This window comes from Pseudophryne corroboree, assembly GCF_028390025.1.
Source record: "Pseudophryne corroboree isolate aPseCor3 chromosome 3 unlocalized genomic scaffold, aPseCor3.hap2 SUPER_3_unloc_2, whole genome shotgun sequence".
Classification (NCBI taxonomy): Eukaryota; Metazoa; Chordata; class Amphibia; order Anura; family Myobatrachidae; genus Pseudophryne; species Pseudophryne corroboree.
The window spans coordinates 5,833,401-5,855,316 of record NW_026967508.1 but is presented as its reverse complement, the minus strand read 5'-3'; the positions used below and the strand labels follow the sequence as shown (position 1 = coordinate 5,855,316).

Sequence of the window (21,916 nt, the reverse complement as noted above, 5' to 3'; positions counted from 1 at the left end):
TACTGCATTGGACTGGTTATCTAAAAACTGAGATCCTGTGCAGGGAGGCGGTGTGATATAGGAGGCGGCGCTATGCATTCTGCGAACAGTCAAGGCTTTGAGCCTGTTGGTGCCTCGGATCAAGATCCTACTCTACGCCCCATTGTACATTCCTTGTGGAGCCCAGTGTACCTTGCAGAAACAGTTTTAACAAAGGTAAGTTCTTACCATAAAACTCGTTTTTTTGTGTCGTTTTCTTTGGAAAGTGACGGGAAACCCCAATTAGTGCACTGTGTCCCCTCGCATGGCTCGCGGCTTCGGCCAAGGTGCCTCGCTCTGCTCGGCACAGGTTACTATTCCCAATCGTAGTCCACATGGATCGTAAAGTATGAAAAAGTCAAAAAATTGTAATAGATTTTATACTGGCCTGAGGAATTTTGTGCTGGCTGAAATCTGCGTACCACGACAGGCTGGTAATGGTCAGTGTAGAGTACCTTACTGGCTCAGGGCGCCCCCCAGAGCGCCGCACCGTAGTACCACTGAGCCGTCCGTGAGCGCGGTTAATACCGCGCTCCCACCCTTAAGCCTCTTCACACTGACCCCCTGCTTGTAAGGGGGGACAGTGACTAACTCGCCACACTTCATCGCAGTGAGAGGGTGACGGCTGGCTGCCGGTGTGAGCGTTCTCCTGTGGCGGGGCGCGATCTGTCCCCTCTGGAGCTCAATGTCCAGTCAGTGAAGATAGTTGCTCAAGACCCCGCAGGGCGGACACTGCTCCCCCCCTAAGTCCCTCGATGCAGGGAGGCTGTTGCCAGCAGCCTCCCTGAAAAAACAAAAAACAAACTCTAATTAAACTTTTCTAAAGAAACTCTGTAGCGCTCCCCTAGCTGTGACCGGCTCCTCCGGGCACATTTTCTAAACCGAGTCTGGTAGGAGGGGCATAGAGGGAGGAGCCAGCCCACACTATTAAACTCTTAAAGTGCCAATGACTCTTGGTGGACCCGTATATACCCATGGTACTAATATGGACCCCCGCATCCTCTAGCACGTAAGAGAAATAGGGGCTGATGGCTCCTGATGTATGAGATACACCAGAGAGTGTGGGGAAGGAGACTGGTCAGATCTCTGGGCTGGTAGCACACAGTGACATGATGTGAGGAGGAGAGCAGGAGTATAATAGGGGCTGGTGGCTCCTGATGTATGAGATACACCAGAGAGTGTGGGGAGGAGACTGGTCAGATCTCTGGGCTGGTAGCACACAGTGACATGATGTGAGGAGGAGAGCAGGAGTATAATAGGGGCTGATGGCTCCTGATGTATGAGATACAACGGAGAGTGTGGGGAGGAGACTGGTCAGATCTCTGGGCTGGTAACACACAGTGACATGATGTGAGGGGGAGAGCAGGAGTATAATAGGGGATGATGGATCCTGACTCCCCTGCTGGGCAGTTCTGTTGCTGAAGTAACAGAACAAGGATAATATGTGACTCTTTTCTGTAGTAAGTGATTATTACTCACCTGTGCTGATACCTGTAGGGATTTCCACCTCCTTACACAGCTGATCACCCATCACATACGTCTCTTCTTCTCTCTTTATATCTTCTACGTTAACAAGTTCTTCAATCTGAATAGAACACAGGGCAATACAAATAAAACAATTCATATGGTCTGATCCAATTCAGGGTAAACAGAAGACAAGAGTGTATCAGATCTGCACAGCTTCCCTACACATCATATACTGTAGCGTCAACTTTGGTATTTAGCAAGTCCCTGAATTCCACCTACCTGACCCTCCTGTAGGACACTGTGATTCTCCTCTGTATGATCCTGGGAATAAAGTGGACGTGGACATCTCTCTGGGGTATTCCTGTTACTGGCCCCATCTGTAGGAGACACAGTGCCTGAGTACAATGTATATATGTGATTATCAGGAGATGTGTATCTAGGTGGCCCCCATAGCTGCTCTCTCCATTACACTACATGACAGTCTCCTCTTACCCAGTGATGTGAGGGGCCGGTGATTCTCCATCATCACGTCCTTGTACAGACCCCTGTGTTCCTCTATATACTCCCACTCCTCCATGGAGAAATAGACGGTCACATCGTCACACCTTATAGGAACCTGACACACACAATGATACAGTCATCACCCAGACACATCCCCTGGTGTTACTGTATAATGTCCCATTCCCAGCAGTCACCTCTCCAGTCATCACCCAGACACATCCCCTGGTGTTACTGTATAATGTCCCATTCCCAGCAGTCACCTCTCCAGTCATCACCCAGACACATCCCCTGGTGTTACTGTATAATGCCCCATTCCCAGCAGTCACCTCTCCAGTCATCACCCAGACACATCCCAAGGTGTTACTGTATAATGCCCCATTCCCAGCAGTCACCTCTCCAGCCATCACCCAGACACATCCCCTGGTATTACTGTATAATGTCCCATTCCCAGCAGTCACCTCTCCAGTCATCACCCAGACACATCCCATGGTGTTACTGTATAATGCCCCATTCCCAGCAGTCACCTCTCCAGTCATCACCCAAACACATCCCCTGGTGTTACTGTATAATGTCCCATTCCCAGCAGTCACCTTTCCAGTCATCACCCAAACACATCCTCTGGTGTTACTGTATAATGGCCCATTCCCAGCAGTCACCCAGACACATCCCCTGGTGTTACTGTATAATGTCCCATTCCCAGCAGTCACCTCTCCAGTCATCACCCAGACACATCCCTGGTGTTACTGTATAATGTCCCATACCCAGCAGTCACCTCTCCAGTCATCACCCAAACACATCCCCTGGTGTTACTGTATAATGCCCCATTCCCAGCAGTCCCCTCTCCAGTCATCACCCAGACACATCCCCTGGTGTTACTGTATAATGTCCCATTCCCAGCAGTCACCTCTCCAGTCATCACCCAGACACATCCCCTGGTGTTACTGTATAAAGTCCCATTCCCAGCAGTCACCTCTCCGGTCATCACCCAGATACATCCCCTGGTGTTACTGTATAATGCCCCATTCCCAGCAGTCACCTCTCCAGTCATCACCCAGACACATCCCCCGGTGTTACTGTATAATGTCCCATTCCCAGCAGTCACCTCTCCAGTCATCACCCAGACACATCCCCTGGTGTTACTGTATAATGTCCCATTCCCAGCAGTCACCTCTCCAGTCATCACCCTGACACATCCCCTGATGTTACTGTATAATGTCCCATTCCCAGCAGTCACCTCTCCAGTCATCACCCAGACACACCCCCTGGTGTTACTGTATAATGTCCCATTCCCAGCAGTCACCTCTCCAGTCATCACCCTGACACATCCCCTGATGTTACTGTATAGTGTCCCATTCCCAGCAGTCACCTCTCCAGTCATCACCCAGACACATCCCCTGGTGTTACTGTATAATGTCCCATTCCCAGCAGTCACCTCTCCAGTCATCACCCAGACACATCCCCTGGTGTTACTGTATGTCGTCCCATTCCCAGCAGTCACCTCTCCAGTCATTACCCAGACACATCCCCTGGTGTTACTGTATAATGTCCCATTCCCAGCAGTCACCTCTCCAGTCATCACCCTGACACATCCCCTGATGTTACTGTATAGTGTCCCATTCCCAGCAATCACCTCTCCAGTCATCACCCAGACACATCCCCCGGTGTTACTGTATAAAGTCCCATTCCCAGCAGTCACCTCTCCAGTCATCACCCAGACACATCCCCTGGTGTTACTGTATGTCGTCCCATTCCCAGCAGTCACCTCTCCAGTCATTACCCAGACACATCCCCTGGTGTTACTGTATAATGTCCCATTCCCAGCAGTCACCTCTCCAGTCATCACCCTGACACATCCCCTGATGTTACTGTATAGTGTCCCATTCCCAGCAGTCACCTCTCCAGTCATCACCCAGACACATCCCCTGGTGTTACTGTATAATGCCCCATTCCCAGCAGTCACCTCTCCAGTCATCACCCAGACACATCCCCCGGTGTTACTGTATAATGTCCCATTCCCAGCAGTCACCTCTCCAGTCATCACCCAGACACATCCCCCGGTGTTACTGTATAAAGTCCCATTCCCAGCAGTCACCTCTCCAGTCAGCAGCTGAATGATCTTGTTAGTGAGTTCTAGTATCTTCTGGTGATTGTGCCTCTCATGTATCAGTGAGTGAGGTGGAGGCACCGGGATGGGGCTCTGGGTCCTGCTCAGTCCTCCTGACACACGGTGATGGCTGCTGGGTGTCTCACACTCTCCAGATGTTCCCTTCACTACTGTGTGATCCTGTGTACAACATTCATTAAATTCTACCATGTGAACAGTAGATGCTTACATACATGTACCGTGTCATTAATACTAATAAAACCTGCTGAATTAGAAGAAAGCAAAATCTGCATATTGGGCTGATATATCAGATAGTAAGGAGTAAATAGATTTTGCACATTCTGGTCAGTTCAGGGTCATCAACAAAACTCAAAAGATTAAAAAATATTCATATAAAGTTTGATTGGAGAAATAAATAATGAAAAGAAAACATCATGATATAAAAAGAATCTATAATCGCCTCCTTCACTATTTTATCACCAATGTCCTATATAATCTACAGGCCTCTGCTGTCATGTGTGAGACAAGAGGACATGACATTCCCAGAATCCCTCACCTCTCCAGTCAGCAGACAGATGATGTCCAGGAAGAGATTTATTATCCTCTCAGTCATATTCATCTTCAATGCCTGGTGATTCTCCATCATCACGTCCTTGTACAGGCCCCTGTGTTCCTCTATATACTCCCACTCCTCCATGGAGAGATAGACAGCGACGTCCTCACACCTTATAGGAACCTGACACACACAATGATACAGTCATCACCCAGACACATCCCCTGGTGTTACTGTATAATGCCCCATTCCCAGCAGTCACCTCTCCAGTCATCACCCAGACACATCCCCTGGTGTTACTGTATAATGCCCCATTCCCAGCATTCACCTCTCCAGTCATCACCCAGACACATCCCCTGGTGTTACTGTATAATGTCCCATTCCCAGCAGTCACCTCTCCAGTCATCACCCAGACACATCCCCTGGTGTTACTGTATAAAGTCCCATTCCCAGCAGTCACCTCTCCGGTCATCACCCAGATACATCTCCTGGTGTTACTGTATAATGCCCCATTCCCAGCAGTCACCTCTCCAGTCATCACCCAGACACATCCCAAGGTGTTACTGTATAATGCCCCATTCCCAGCAGTCACCTCTCCAGCCATCACCCAGACACATCCCCTGGTATTACTGTATAATGTCCCATTCCCAGCAGTCACCTCTCCAGTCATCACCCAGACACATCCCCTGGTGTTACTGTATAATGTCCCATTCCCAGCAGCCACCTCTCCAGTCATCACCCAGACACATCCCCTGGTGTTACTGTATAATGTCCCATTCCCAGCAGTCACCTCTCCAGTCATCACCCAGACACATCCCCTGGTGTTACTGTATGTCGTCCCTTTCCCAGCAGTCACCTCTCCAGTCATTACCCAGACACATCCCCTGGTGTTACTGTATAATGCCCCATTCTCAGCAGTCACCTCTCCAGTCATCACCCAGACACATCCCCTGGTGTTACTGTATAATGCCCCATTCCCAGCAGTCACCTCTCTAGTCATCACCCAGACACATCCCCTGGTGTTACTGTATAATGCCCCATTCCCAGCAGTCACCTCTCCAGTTATCACCCAGACACATCCCCTGGTGTTACTGTATAATGTCCCATTCTCAGCAGTCACCTCTCCAGTCATCACCCAGACACATCCCAAGGTGTTACTGTATAATGCCCCATTCCCAGCAGTCACCTCTCCAGTCATCACCCTGACACATCCCCTGGTGTTACTGTATAATGTCCCATTCCCAGCAGTCACCTCTCCAGTCATCACCCAGACACATCCCCTGGTGTTACTGTATAAAGTCCCATTCCCAGCAGTCACCTCTCCAGTCATCACCCAGACACATCCCAAGGTGTTACTGTATAATGCCCCATTCCCAGCAGTCACCTCTCCAGTCATCACCCAGACACATCCCCTGGTGTTACTGTATAATGTCCCATTCCCAGCAGTCACCTCTCCAGTCATCACCCAGACACATCCCCTGGTGTTACTGTATAATGCCCCATTCCCAGCAGTCACCTCTCCAGTCATCACCCAGACACATCCCCTGGTGTTACTGTATAATGCCCCATTCCCAGCAGTCACCTCTCCGGTCATCACCCAGACACATCCCCTGGTGTTACTGTATAATGTCCCATTCCCAGCAGTCACCTCTCCAGTCATCACCCAGACACATCCCCTGCAGACACATCCCCTGGTGTTACTGTATAATGTCCCATTCCCAGCAGTCACCTCTCCAGGCATCACCCAGACACATCCCCTGGTGTTACTGTATAATGCCCCATTCCCAGCAGTCACCTCTCCAGTCATCACCCAGACACATCCCCTGGTGATACTGTATAATGTCCCATTCCCAGCAGTCACCTCTCCAGTCATCACCCAGACACATCCCCTGGTGTTACTGTATAATGTCCCATTCCCAGCAGTCACCTCTCCAGTCATCACCCAGACACATCCCCTGGTGTTACTGTATAAAGTCCCATTCCCAGCAGTCACCTCTCCAGTCATCACCCAGACACATCCCCTGGTGTTACTGTATAATGCCCCATTCCCAGCAGTCACCTCTCCAGTCATCACCCAGACACATCCCCTGGTGTTACTGTATAATGTCCCATTCCCAGCAGTCACCTCTCCAGTCATCACCCAGACACATCCCCTGGTGTTACTGTATAATGCCCCATTCCCAGCAGTCACCTCTCCAGTCATCACCCAGACACATCCCCCGGTGTTACTGTATAATGCCCCATTCCCAGCAGTCACCTCTCCAGTCATCACCCAGACACATCCCCTGGTGTTACTGTATAATGCCCCATTCCCAGCATTCACCTCTCCAGTCATCACCCAGACACATCCCCTGGTGTTACTGTATAATGTCCCATTCCCAGCAGTCAGCTCTCCAGTCATCACCCAGACACATTCCCTGGTGTTACTGTATAATGCCCCATTCCCAGCAGTCACCTCTCCAGTCATCACCCAGACACATCCCCTGGTGTTACTGTATAATGCCCCATTCCCAGCAGTCACCTCTCCAGTCAGCAGCTGAATGATCTTGTTGGTGAGCTCCAGGATCTTCTGGTCATTGTGCCTCTCATGTGTCAGTGAGCGAGGTGGAGGCACCGTGATGGGGATCTGGGTCCTGCTTAGTCCTCCTGACACACAGGGATGGCTGCTGGGTGTCTCACACTTCCCAGATGTCTTCCTCACTACTGTGTGATCCTGTGTATTGAGAGAGCCATCAATAAAACTGAATGGAAAACGACATCTATATCTCATGCCCAAAGCTGGCGTCAATATAACCAACAGTATGTTAACAGTAAAACCTGGTAAAAGAATGCAAAAGGACCAGGTCACCGCTCTCCACAACTGCTCCAGTGGGGTACCATGGCAAACCAGCCAAGAGGCCACGACCATACAAGTTGAATGAGCCCAGAGGGACGTCGGACAGGCGCATCGGGAGATAGATATGCCTGACGAATAGTGGCAGTAATCCACTGAGCAATAGATCCCTTGGAGACTAGTCAGCCCACAATTGGGAGCTACCACAAGGATCAAAAGTCGAAATTGAAAGCAAGATCTCTTGGTTCAAATGGAAAGCACCTTAAGTAAAAAGAGGTCTTCGTGCGTAACACCACCCTATCAGAATTAAGGATAAGTAAGGGAGGCTTAGAAGACAGGGCCACCAATTCCAATATCCTCCAAGAAGAGGCAAACCACCTCCAAGCAAAATTTCAAGAAGCTCAAAAGGGGGCTTCTGAGGGGGTCTCTGTCTATAGACAGACAGTTAAAAGATAGACAGTCATTAGTTAGACACTATATGGTCGACAGTCGAAAGTCAGACAGGGTCAAAAGTCAGACACAAAAAATAGTATTTTAGTACCTACTGGTAAATCCTTTTCTCCTAGTCCGTAGAGGATGCTGGGGACTCAAAAAGGACCATGGGGTATAGATGGGATCCGCAGGAGCTTGGGCACACTGAAAAGACTTTGACTGGGTGTGAACTGGCTCCTCCCTCTATGCCCCTCCTCCAGACCTCAGTTATAGGAACTGTGCCCAGGAGAGACGGACATTTCGAGGAAAGGATTTTTGTTTAAACTAAAGGCGAGAAACATACCAGCCCACACCACAAACATACCGTACAACCGGAGTAACAGTAAACCAGCTAAGAGTATGAATTAACAACAGCAACAAGCTGAAAACAACAAATACACAACCCGTGTGTAAACGAATATAACCAGCAAGAATACAACTGCAAGTAACAGTCCGCACTGGGACGGGCGCCCAGCATCCTCTACGGACTAGGAGAAAAGGATTTACCGGTAGGTACTAAAAATAAGATTTTACTTACCGGTAAATCTATTTCTCGTAGTCCGTAGTGGATGCTGGGGACTCCATAAGGACCATGGGGAATAGACGGGCTCCGCAGGAGACAGGGCACTCTAAGAAAGAATTTAGATACTGGTGTGCACTGGCTCCTCCCTCTATGTCCCTCCTCCAGACCTCAGTTAAGAAAACTGTGCCTGGAAGAGCTGACAGTACAAGGAAAGGATTTTGGAATCCAGGGCAAGACTCATACCAGCCACACCAATCACACCGTACAACTTGTGATAAACTTACCCAGTTAACAGTATGAACAACAATAGAGCATCAGATCAACCCTGATGCAACTATAACATAACCCTTATGTAAGCAATAACTATATACAAGCATTGCAGAAGAAGTCCGCACTTGGGACGGGCGCCCAGCATCCAAGTAAAATCTTATTTTCTCTAACGTCCTATTGGATGCTGGGGACTCCGTAAGGACCATGGGGATTATACCAAAGCTCCCAAACGGACGGGAGAGTGCGGATGACTCTGCAGCACCGAATGAGCAAACTCAAGGTCCTCCTCAGCCAGGGTATCAAACTTGTAGAACTTTGCAAACGTGTTTGAACCTGACTAAGTAGCTGCTCAGCAAAGCTGTAATGCCGAGACCCCTCGGGCAGCCGCCCAAGAAGAGCCCACCTGCCTTGTGGAATGGGCCTTTACTGATTTTGGCAACGGCAATCCAGCCGCAGAATGAGCCTGCTGAATCGTGTTACAGATCCAGCGAGCAATCGTTTGCTTTGAAACAGGAGCACCCAGCTTGTTGGATGCATACAGGATAAACAGCGACTCAGTTTTCCTGACCCTAGCCGTTCTGGCTACATAAATCTTCAAAGCCCTGACCACGTCTAGTAACTCGGAATCCTCCAAGTCACGAGTAGCCACAGGTACCACAATAGGTTGGTTCATATGAAAAGATGACATCACTTTTGGCAGAAATTGAGGACGAGTCCTCAATTCCACTCTGTCCATATGGAAAACCAGATAGCGGCTTTTATGTGACAAAGCCGCTAATTCTGACACACGCCTTACCGAAGCCAAGGCCAATAGCATGACCACCTTCCACGTGAGATATTTTAACTCCACGGTTTTAAGTGGTTCAAACCAGTGTGAATTCAGGAAACTCAACACCACGTTAAGATTCCAAGGTGCCACAGGGGGCACAAAAGGTGGTTGAATATGCAGCACTCCCTTTACAAATGTCTGAACTTCAGGCAGCGAAGCCAGTTCTTTTTGAAAGAAAATAGACAGGGCCGAAATCTGGACCTTAATGGAACCCAATTTTAGGCCCAAAGACACTCCCGACTGTAGGAAGTGAAGGAAACGGCCCAGCTGGAATTCCTCCGTGGGGGCCATCCTAGCCTCACACCACGCAACATATTTGTGCCATATACGTTGATAATGTTTAGCCGTCACGTTCTTCCTAGCCTTTATCAGCGTAGGAATCACCTCATCCAGAATGCCTTTTTCTGCTAGGATCCGGCGTTCAACCGCCATGCCGTCAAACGCAGCCGCGGTAAGTCTTGGAACAGACAGGGCCCCTGTTGCAACAAGTCCTGTCTTAGAGGCAGAGGCCATGGGTCCTCTGTGAGCATTTCTTGTAGTTCTAGATACCAAGTCCTTCTTGGCCAATCCTGAACAACGAGTATTGTTCTAACTCCTCTTTTTCTTATAATTCTCAGCACCTTGGGTATGAGAGGAAGAGGAGGGAATACATACACTGACTGGAACACCCACGGTGTTACTAGAGCAGTGGTGGCCAACCTGTGGCTCTTGAGCCTCATGCGGCTCTTTCTTTCTTCAAATGTGGCTCCCGACACTCGAAGTCACGTGACTGCACCAGATCCAGAAACCTCTGCACTCCAGCCAGACAGGCAGCAGCACTATGGACACTGAGAACTGAGAGAGCCAGATACTAGAGGTGAGAAACCCACTGGCAAACAAAGGACACATAAGGGGCTGCTGCAATGGCACGAGGTGTATTTTCGGGGGGGCTGTAGTGACACGAGGGTCCTGGCAGGAGTGACACAGGAGAGTGCTGGCAGGAGTGACTCATGGGGGAGCTGGTTGTAGTGACACAGTAGGGTATGTGGAAGTGGCTTTTTAAATGTATTTTATGTTGGATCTGGCTTTTTAAATGTATTTTATGCCATTTTTGCATGTGCACCTGTGGCTTGATGTCAGCTCTTTGACGTGCCTAACAAGATTTTTTGGCTCTTTGTTTCTGACTGGTTGGCCACCCCTGTACTACAGCGTCTACCACTATCGCCTGAGGGTCTCTTGACCTGGCGCAATACTTCTGCAGCTTTTTGATGAGGCGGGACGCCATCATGTCCACCTGTGGCAGTCCCCACCGACTTACAATCTGCGTGAAGACTTCTTGATGAAGTCCCCACTCTCCGGGGTGGAGGTCGTGCCTGCTGAGGAAGTCTGCTTCCCAGTTGTCCACTCCCGGAATGAATACTGCCGACAGTGCTCTTACATGATCCTCCGCCCATCGAAGAATTCTGGCGGCTTCCGCCATCGCCACCCTGCTCCTTGTGCCGCCTTGGTGGCTTACATGAGCCACTGCGGTGATGTGGTCTGACTGAATCAGCACCGATTGGTCGAGAAGCAGGGTTTACGCTTGACGCAGGGCGTTGTATATGGCCCTTAGTTCCAGGATATTGATGTGGAGGCAAGTCTCCTGACTTGACCACAGACCTTGGAAATTTCTTCCTTGTGTGACTGCCCCCCACCCTCGGAGGCTGGCATCCGTGGTCACCAGGAGCCAGTCCTAAATGCAGAATCTGCGGCCCTCGAGAAGGTGAGCACTCTGCAGCCACCACAGGAGAGACACCCTGGCCCTGGGGGATAGGGTGATTAGCCGATGCATCTGTAGATGTGATCCGGACCACTTGTCCAACAGATCCCATTGAAAGGTCCTCGCATGGAACCTGCCGAAGGGAATGGCCGCGTATGATGTCACCATCTTTCCCAGGACTCGCGTGCAGTGATGCACCGACACCTGTTTTGGTTTCAATAGGTCTCTGACCAATGCCATGAGCTTCTGAGCCTTCTCCATCGGGAGATAAACCCTCTTCTGGTCTGTGTCCAGAATCATGCCCAGGAAGGACAGACGAGTCGTAGGGATCAACTGAGACTTTGGAATATTCAGAATCCAGCCGTGCTGTTGTAACACTTCCCGAGAGCGTGCCACGCTGATCAGCAACTGCTCCCTGGACCTCGCCTTTATGAGGAGATCGTCCAAGTATGGGATAATTGTGACTCCTTGCTTTCGCAGGATTACCATCATCTCCGCCATTACCATGGTAAATATTCTCGGTGCCGTGGAGAGACCAAACGGCAACCTCTGAAATTGGTAATGACAATCTTATACCACAAATCTGAGGTACGCCTGATGAGGTGGATAAATGGGGACATGTAGGTATGCATCCTTTATGTCCAGAGACACCATAAAATCCCCCCCTTCCAGGCTTGCAATGACCGCTCTGAGCGATTCCATCTTGAACTTGAACCTTTTGAGGTGTATGTTCAGGGATTTTAAATTTAAGATGGGTCTGACCGAACCGTCTGGTTTCGGTACCACAAACATGGTCGAATAATAACCCTTCCCTTGCTGAAGGGGGGGAACCTTGACCACCACCTGCTGAAGATACAATTTTTGAATTGCCGCTAATACTATTTCCCTCTCTAAGGGGGAAGCTGGCAGGGCCGATTTTAGGTATCGGTGAGGGGGCACCTCCTCGAATTCCAGCTTGTATCCCTGAGACACAATCTCTATAGCCCAGGGATCCACCTGTGAGTGAACCCACGTGAGTCTGAAATTTTGGAGACGCGCCCTCACCGGGCCTGGCTCCGCCTGTGGAGCCTCAGCGTCATGCAGTGGATTTAGTGGAAGCCGGGGAGGACTTATGTTCCTGGGAACTAGCTGTATTGTGCAGCTTCTTTCCTCTACCCCTGCCTCTGGCAAGAAAGGACGCACCTCGGACTTTCTTGCCCTTTTGTGATCGAAAGGACTGCATTTGGTAATACGGTGTCTTCTTAGGTTGTGAGGGAATATATGGCAAAAAATTTGACTTTCCAGCCGTAGCTGTGGAAACCAGGTCAGTGAGACCTTCCCCAAACAACTCCTCACCCATGTAAGGTAAAACCTCCATATGCTTTTTCGAGTCGGCATCACCTGTCCATTGCCGAGTCCATAGGACTCTTCTGGCAGAAATTGACATTGCATTTATTCTGGAGCCCAGTAGGCTAATGTCTCTTTGAGCATCTCTCATATACAGGACAGCGTCTTTTATGTGCCCCAGGGTTAGTAATATAGTATCCTTGTCCAAGGTATCAAGTTCCTCAGACAAGGTATCTGTCCATGCTGCTGCAGCACTACACATCCAGGCCGACGCAATAGCCGGCCTTAGTAAGGTACCTGAATGTGCATAAATGGACTTCAGGATACCCTCCTGCTTTCTATCCGCAGCATCTTTAAGGGTAGCCGTATCCTGTGACGGCAGGGCTACCCTTTTGGATAAGCGTGTTAAAGCTTAGTCCACCCTAGGGGAGGATTCCCAGCGCAACCTGTCCGTTGGAGGGAAAGGATATGCCATAAGCATCCGTTTGGAAATCTGCAGTTTTCTATCTGGAGATTCCCAAGCCTTTTCACATAACTCATTTAGCTCATGTGACGGGGGAAAGGTCACCACCTGCCTTTTCTCCCCATACATATAAACCCTCCTGTCTGGGACTGGGGTTTCCTCAGTGATGCGCAACACATCTTTCATTGCTATAATCATGTAACGGATGGCTTTAGCCATTTTAGGCTGTCATTTTGCCTCCTCTTCAACGACACTGGAGTCAGAATCCGTGTCGATATCTGTGTCAACAGTTTTGGATAGTGGGCACTTCTGAGACCCTGACGGCCTCTGCTACATAGGATCAGGCATGGGTTGAGGCCCTGACTGTCCCAATGCTTCAGCTTTATCCAACCTTTTATGCAAGAAATTAACATTATCATTTAAAACCTTCTATATCCATCCAATCGGGTGTCGGCGCTGTCGGCGGCAACCCCACATTCATTTGTACCTACTCTGCTTCCACATAGCCTTCCTCGTCAAACATGCCGACACAAGCGTACCGACACACCACACACACACAGGGAATGCTCTATTTGAAGACAGTTCCCCCACAAGGCCTTTTGGAGAGACAGAGAGAGAGTATGCCAGCACACACCCCAGCGCTATATGACCCAGGAGTCACACAGTAGCTTAGTGTTAACCCAGTAGCTGCTGTGTATAGCGTTTTTGCGCCAAATTATGTGCCCCCCCCCCTCTCTTTTTACCCTCTTCTACCGTGATTCTGCAGGGGAGAGCCTGGGGAGCTTCCTCTCAGCGGAGATGTGGAGAGAAAATGGCGCTGGTGAGTGCTGAGGAAGAAGCCCCGCCCCCTCAGCGGTGGGCTTCTGTCCCGCGTTTATGTGTAAAAATAATGGCGGGGGCTCATGCATATATACAGTGCCCAACTGTATATATGCTGCTCTTTTGCCAAGAGGTACCCAATTGCTGCCCAGGGAGCCCCCCCCTGCGCCCTGCACCCTACAGTGACCGGAGTGTGTGGGTTCAATGTGGGAGCAATGGCGCACAGCTGCAGTGCTGTGCGCTACCACATATGAAGACCGGAGTCTTCTGCCGCTGATTTCGAAGTCTTCTTGCTTCTGGCTCCGGCTTCTGTCTTCTGGCTCTGCGAGGGGGACGGCGGCGCGGCTCTGCGATCGGACGACCAAGGGTGCGATCCGGTGTACGATCCCTCTGGAGCTAATGGTGTCCAGTAGCCTAAGAAGCAGGACCTAACTTCAGTGAGTAGAGCTGCTTCTCTCCCCTCAGTCCCACGTAGCAGAGAGTCTGTTGCCAGCAGAAGCTCTCTGAAAACAAAAAAAAATAAAAAACCTAACAAAATACTTTCTTTCTAGCAAGCTCAGGAGAGCTCACTATAGATGCACCCAGCTCGTCCGGGCACAGATTCTAACTGAGGTCTGGAGGAGGGACATAGAGGGAGGAGCCAGTGCACACCAGTATCTAAATTCTTTCTTAGAGTGCCCTGTCTCCTGCAGAGCCCGTCTATTCCCCATGGTCCTTACGGAGTCCCCAGCATCTACTAGGACGTTAGAGAAATCCTATCTTCTCTTACGTCCTAGAGGATGCTGGGGACTCCAAAAGGACCATGGGGTCTATACCATAGTTCCAGAACAGGCGGGAGAGTGCGGACGACTCTGCAGCACCGATTGAGCAAACATGAGGTCCTCCTCAGCCAGGGTATCAAACTTGTAAAACTTAGCAAAGGTGTTTGAACCCGACAACGTAGCTGCTCGGCAAAGCTGAAGTGCCGAGACCCTTCGGACAGCCGCCCAAGATGAGCCCACTTTCCTGGTAGAATGGGCCTTTACTGACTTCGGTACCGGTATCCCAGCCGAAGAATGAGCTTGCTGAATCGTACTACAAATCCAGCGTGCAATAGTCTGCTTAGAAGCAGGATGACCAATCTTGTTGGAAGCATACAGGACAAACAGCGCCTCTGTTTTCCTGGCAACAGCCGTTCTGGCGACGTACATTTTCAAAGCTCTCACGACATCAAGAGACATTGGAACTGCCACAGCATCCGTAGCCACAGGTACCACAATAGGTTGGTTAATGTGAAAGGAAGAAACCACCTTCAGCAGAAATTGTTGACGAGTCCTCAATTCCGCTCTTTCCGAATGGAAGATCAAGTACGGACTCTTGTGAGATAAGGCCGCCAATTCTGACACTTGCCTGGCAGACACCAGAGCCAACAGCATGACTGCGTTCCAAGTGAGAAACTTTAACTCAACCTTACGCAAAGGTTCAAATCAGGACGACATAAAAAACTGCAAGACTACATCAAGATCCCATAGCGCCACAGGGGGCACAACCGATGGATGGATATGCATCACTCCCTTCACAAAAGTCTGAACCTCTGGAAGGACGGACAATTCCTTTAGAAAGAAAATAGATAAAGACGAAATCTGCACTTTGATGAAACCCAATTTCACGCCTGCATCTACTCCTGCCTGAAAAAAAATGGAGAAACCGACCCAAGTGAAATTCCTCCGCATGAGCAGTTTTGGTCTCACACCACGAAACATACTTTCTCCAAATACGGTGATAATGTTTTGCCGTAACCTCCTTCCTAGCCTTAAGGAGAGTGGGGATAACCTCCCTGGGAATACCTTTTCGAGCAAAAATTTGGCGCTCAACTTCCATGCCGTCAAACGCAGCAGCGGTAAGTCCGGAAACAGGCATGGTCCCTGCAATAACAGGTCTTCTCAGAGGAAGCGGCCAAGGATCTTCCACAAGTAATTCCTGAAGATCCGGATACCAGGCCCTTCTTGGCCAATCTGGACCTACGAGAATCGCCCGAACCTTTGCTCGTCGTATAATTCCCAGTACCTTTGGAATGAGAGGAAGTGGAGGGAACACATGCACCGACTGAAACACCCACAGAGTCACCAGGGCGTCCACTGCACTGGCTTGGGGGTCCCTTGACCTGGAACAATACCGCGGAAGCTTCTTGTAGAGGCGAGACACCATCATGTCGATCAGCGGAATTCCTCAACGCTTCGTCACTTCTGCAAATACCTCTTGGTGAAGAGCCCACTCTCCCGGATGGAGATCGTGTCTGCTGAGGAAGTCTGCTTCCCAGTTGTCCACTCCTGGAAGGAAGACTGCTGACAGAGCGCTCACGTGTTGTCCCGCCCAGCGAAAGATTCTTGTGGCCTCCGCCATAGCCGCTCTGCTCCTTGTTCCACCTTGACGGTTTATATGTGCCACCACTGTTATGTTGTCCGACTGGATCAGGACAGGTCGACCCTGAAGAAGGCTTTTTGCTTGTAGCAGGCCGTTGTAAATGGCTCTTAACTCGAGAACATTTATGTGGAGACAAGATTCCTGGAGCGACCATTTCCCCTGGAAATTTCTTCCTTAGGTGACTGCGCCCCAGCCTCGGAGACTTGCATCTGTTGTCAGTAGGACCCAGTCCTGGATTCTGAACTGGCGCCCTCCTAGGAGGTGAGAACTTTGTAGCCACCACAGGAGAGAAATCCTGGCCATGGAAGATAGACTTATCTTCCGGTGCATGTGCAGGTGAGACCGGGACCATTTGCTCAGCAGATCCCACTGAAACACCCGGGCATGAAACCTGCCAAACGGAATGGCCTCGTACGCCGCAACCATTTCCCCCAGAACCCGAGTACATTGATGAATCGACACACTTGTCGGCCTCAGAAGCTCCATGACCATTGTCTGTAGTTCCAGAGCTTTGTCTTCCGGAAGAAACACTCTCCGTAACTCTGTGTCTAGAATCATGCCCAGAAAGGGCAGCCGAGTGGTCAGGAATCAACTGAGATTTTGGCAAATTTAGCACCCAACCGTGTTGTCGCAGAACCGACAGAGACAAATCCACATTTCTCAACAATTGTTCCTTGGACCTCGCCTTTATCAGGAGATCGTCCAAGTACGGGATAATTGTAACCCTTTGCTTGCGAAGGAGAACCATAATTTCTGCCATGACTTTGGTGACAATCCTCGGGGCCGTGGAAAGACCAAACGGCAACGTCTGAAATTGGTAATGAGAATCCTGTATCGCAAACCTGAGGAAACCTTGATGCGGAGGATATATCGGGACGTGTAAGTAGGCATCCTTTATGTCGACTGACGCCATAAAATCTCCCCTTCTAGGCTGGAAATCACAGCTCGAAGAGATTCCATCTTGAACATGAAAACTTTCAAGTATGGATTGAGGGGTTTTAGGTTCAGAATCGGTCTAACCGAACCGTCCGGTTTCAGTACAACAAAGAGGCTCGGGTAGAACCCCTATCCCCGTTGGGACAGGGGAACGGGAACAATGACCCTCTGTTGACACAACTTTTGTATTGCTGCCTTCACCACCTCCCTGTCCGGAAGAGACACTGGTAAGGCCGAAATGAAAACCCGGTGAGGGGGCATCTCCTGAAACTCCAGCCTGTATCCCTGAGATACTACATCTAGGACCCAAGGATCTAGGCCTGACTGAACCCAGACATGACTGAAGATCCGCAAACGGCCCCCCACCGGTCCGGACTCCACCAGGGAAGCCCCAGCGTCATACGGTGGACTTGGTAGAGGCGGGGGAGGACTTTTGGTCCTGGGCGCCTGATACTGCAGGCGACTTTCTTCCCCTTCCTCTACTCTTTGAAGCGAGGAAGGACGAACCTTTTCCACGCTTGTATTTATTTGGACGAAAGGACTGCATCTGCTGATGGGGTGCCTTTTTCTGCTGCGTGGGAACATAAGGAAGAAAAGATGACTTACCCGCAGTCGCGGTAGACACCAGGTCAGCCAAGCCATCACCAAACAAGACACTACCTTTGAAGGGGAGAGCTTCCATAGCTTTCTTGGAGTCGGCATCAGCATTCCATTGATGGATCCACAGCGACCTCCTGGCCGAGATCGCAATGGCATTGGCTCTTGATCCCAAGAGACCAACATCCCTCGCCGCATCCTTCAGGTAATCTGCAGCGTCCTTGATATAACCAAGAGTCAAAAGAACATTATCTTTATCAAGGGTATCCATATCAGCAGCTAAATTATCAGCCCATTTAGCAATAGCACTACTCACCCATACCGACGCCACAGCAGGTCTGAGCAATGCACCCGTATTAGCGAAAATGTCCTTCATAGACGTCTCCAGCTTGCGATCCTCCGGATCCTTGAGAGCTGCTGTGTCAGGGCACGGAAGCGCCACCTTCTTAGACAAACAGGATAGAGCCTTGTCGACATTCGGAGACGACTCCCATTTTTCTCTGTCATCAGGGGGGAAAAGGATATGCCATGAAAATTCTCTTGGAATCTGCCACCTCTTGTCCGGCGACTCCCAAGCCTTTTCACAAAGAGTATTCATTTCATGAGAGGGGAGAAACTTCACCTCAGGTTTTTTCCCTTTAAATAAAGAAATCCTTGTTTCCTGCACCGCAGGTTCGTCAGAGATATGTAAAACATCTTTAATAGCCACAATCATGTACTGAATACTCTTAACTAGCCTTGGGTGTAGAGTAGCCTCAGTGAAGTCGACATCGGAATCAGAATCCGTGTCGGTATCCGTATCTACCAACTGGGTAAACGACCGCTTTTGTGACCCTGATGGGGCCTGCACCTGAGACAAAGCGTCCTCCATGGATTTCCTCCACACCTGTGTCTGAGACTCCGATTTATCTAATCTTTTAGACAATGAGGCCACATTTGTATTAAGTGCACTTAACATTGTAAGCAAAGCAGGTGTCGGCTGTGCCGACAGAGCCATCTCCAGACCCGCATCTGTGCCCCCAGCAACCTCCTCCGGGGAGTAACACTCAGCTTCAGACATGCAGACACGTAGTACCGACACACACACACACACACACACACACACACTGCCTCAGCTAGGGAACAGACCCACAAGGAAGCCCGGATAGAGAAAACACAGAGGGAGTATGCCAGCTCACACCCTAGCGCCCATATATCCCACCAAATTATATATATGTAAAGCGCTGCTGTTAAATCCAATAAATATGCACCAAATATCTGAAGTGTGTGAGAGCAGGGAGCGTAGCGCTACCGCTCCGCTGTACCTCGTTACTGAAGTCTTCTGCCGTCACTGAAGTCTTCGGATCTTCACATAATCACCCGGCTTCTTTCTTCTGGCTTCTGTGAGGGGGGTGACGGCGCGGCTCCGGGAACAAGCAGCTAGGCGCACCAAGTGATCGAACCCTCTGGAGCTAATGGTGTCCAGTAGCCTAAGAAGCAGAGCCCTTAACGAAGTAGAAGTAGGACTGACTTCTCTCCCCTCAGTGCCTCGATGCATGGAGCCTCTAGCCAGCAGATCTCCCTGAAAATAAAAAACATAACAAAAGTTTTTTCCAGAGAAACTCAGTTGAGCTCCCCTAGTGTGTGACCAGTCAGTCCTGGGCACAAAGTCTAACTGAGGTCTGGAGGAGGATCATAGAGGGAGGAGCCAGTTCACACCCAGTCAAAGTCTTTTCAGTGTGCCCAAGCTCCTGCGGATCCAGTCTATACCCCATGGTCCTTTTGGAGTCCCCAGCATCCTATAGGACATAAGAGAAAAAAAAATTTTTTTTGGGGGGGGGGGGGTTCTGTGTTTTTTTACAACTTTTGCCTCATTTACTATCCATGTCACAAACTGTTACATTTTAGTAAAGTTGTGGCGAGCGAAGTGAGACACCGAGCCTGAAGCGTGACGAAATTCACTAAATTTGTGTTAAAAATGTTTAAAAACACAAAAAAAAAAAAATGTATGTGTCTGACTTTTGACCCCATCGGACTTTTGACTGTCGACCATATAGTGTCTAACTAATGACTGTCTATCTTTTAACTGTCAATGAGCTATACCATACCCTTCTGAAGAGTCTCCATAACCAAATTTAAATTCCATGGAGGGATAGGAAGAATGTATGACGGAAGTATACTAAGGACCTCTTAAAGGAAAGCTTGCCCAGCCGGAATGAAAGTCATCTTTGGAAAAGTATTGAAAGCGTCACTGTGGTACTCCCAGACTCCCTCACCTCCCCAGTCAAGTCCCTGTGTTAGTAATAGAGATAAGAGTGACATCACCATGACACTCCCTCACCTCCCCAGTCAGGTCCCTGTGTTAGTAATAGAGATAAGAGTGACATCACTGTGACACTCCCAGACTCCATCACCTCCCCAGACAGGCCCCCGTGTTAGTAATAGAGATAAGAGTGATGTCACTGTGACACTCCCAGACTCCCTCACCTCCCCAGTCAGGTCCCTGTGTTAGTAATAGAGATAAGAGTGATGTCACTGTGACACTCCCAGACTCCCTCACCTCCCCAGTCAGGTCCCTGTGTTAGTAATAGAGATAAGAGTGATGACACGGTGACACTCCCAGACTCCCTCACCTCCCCAGTCAGGTTCCTGTGTTAGTAATATAGATAGGAGTGATGTCACTGTGACACTCCCAGACTCCCTCACCTCCCCAGTCAGGTCCCTGTGTTAGTAATAGAGATAAGAGTGATGTCACTGTGACACTCCCAGACTCCCTCACCTCCCCAGTCAGGTCCCTGTGTTAGAAATATGAATATGAGTGATGTCACTGTGACACTCTCAGGACCCCTCACCTTTCCTGTCAGCAGCTGGATGATCTCCACAGTGAGGTTTAATATCCTTTCAGTCAAATGACTCCTGTCCTTGTCCATCTTCCGTGACATCATTTACGTGACTTCTATTAAAGGGTCTCTGGTTCCTCACAGCTAAATGGTCTAAGAATAAATGTAATAATTAAAATAAATATCAGAGAGAGCTTACAAGTACCATAGTCATACAGCAACTCTGTATTACTGTCTGCATAATTTATTCTTCTAGTCTCACACATTAAGATTCCTTATAGAGCTCTGGGGGAGATTCATTCAGGCTTAAGGTCTGAATACACACACAGACCAGTCTGATACTTAATCCCAAATTGGAACTTTTAAAATAAATAAATCCCATCTCTTTGACCGACTCGCAGTCATCCGCATTGTCAGATCTGGAGCTGCGACTCCCTCCCATCATAGCTGCCTGAGATGAGACTGGAGTGCGGCCGGAGGTGTTACTTCCCTGACAGTGCAGAAAACACTAATAATCGCAGCACAGTTGAAATGTATTGAAGTTAATGGGTGGACTGTGCAGCTAATGAGGCCCCAGGTGGCTTCCGGCATCTGACCTGCTCCATGAAAGACGCAAACATGAAAATATAATCTTATCTCCAAACATATAGATAAAGGTGCCCATTCCCAATTGTTCATCCCAGAGACAATGTGGTGTGTAAAGTGTGCTGATAAGCAGTGCTCCTGCTGTGTTCCTATATACGGATAAATGGGGGCGATATTCCCATTTGCCACCAATTGGGCGCCATCATTAGCAGCTTCACATGACCCGGTTCCCATCACTCTGGGGGCGTGTCCAGCGTTCTTCCAGCACTGTTTAGATGATGTGCACATCTCCCCCAACCTTCCCTCTCTGCAGGACGCTGTGGGTAGCAGGGTGGGTCGCGGAGTAGTGCCCAAAAAGTGGGATTGTTCAGCCAAGAGAGGGGCGGTTGGTGGGGTATGCATACACCGAGTCAGAGATGACACAAGTCACTCTCCATCAGGAGGCTGTTTTTGAGACTTTTCAGCTGCCATGTTCATCTGGGAGGTGATTGATAGACAGTTAAAAGATCGAGAGTCAAAAGGTTGACAAGGTCAACACAATTTTTTAAGGGTTTTTCATGTTTTTATAACTTTTGCTGCACTGACTATCCATGTCACAAACTATCATCTTTATTAACCGTGTAGCGAGCGAATGCTTTTCAACAAATTTGGTTAAAAAATG

At 49.4% G+C, this 21,916-nt stretch overlaps 1 protein-coding gene across 3 annotated transcripts in view; it reads right to left on the bottom strand.

The window, feature by feature from the left end:
* The window catches only part of LOC134983628 (zinc finger protein 436-like), a 192,793-nt gene that overhangs the window by 26,349 nt on the left and 144,528 nt on the right, over positions 1-21,916 (bottom strand). For all 3 annotated transcript variants that reach the window (XM_063949304.1, XM_063949305.1, XM_063949303.1), the window contains exons 2-8: positions 20,683-20,823; positions 7,165-7,356; positions 4,647-4,826; positions 4,079-4,270; positions 1,978-2,101; positions 1,765-1,862; positions 1,498-1,603 (exon numbers count right to left, since the gene is read on the bottom strand). In XM_063949304.1, the coding sequence (XP_063805374.1) occupies positions 1,498-1,603; positions 1,765-1,862; positions 1,978-2,101; positions 4,079-4,270; positions 4,647-4,826; positions 7,165-7,356; positions 20,683-20,775 (985 nt within the window). In that variant the 5' untranslated portion in view covers positions 20,776-20,823. The remainder of the gene's footprint in view (positions 1-1,497; positions 1,604-1,764; positions 1,863-1,977; positions 2,102-4,078; positions 4,271-4,646; positions 4,827-7,164; positions 7,357-20,682; positions 20,824-21,916) is intronic.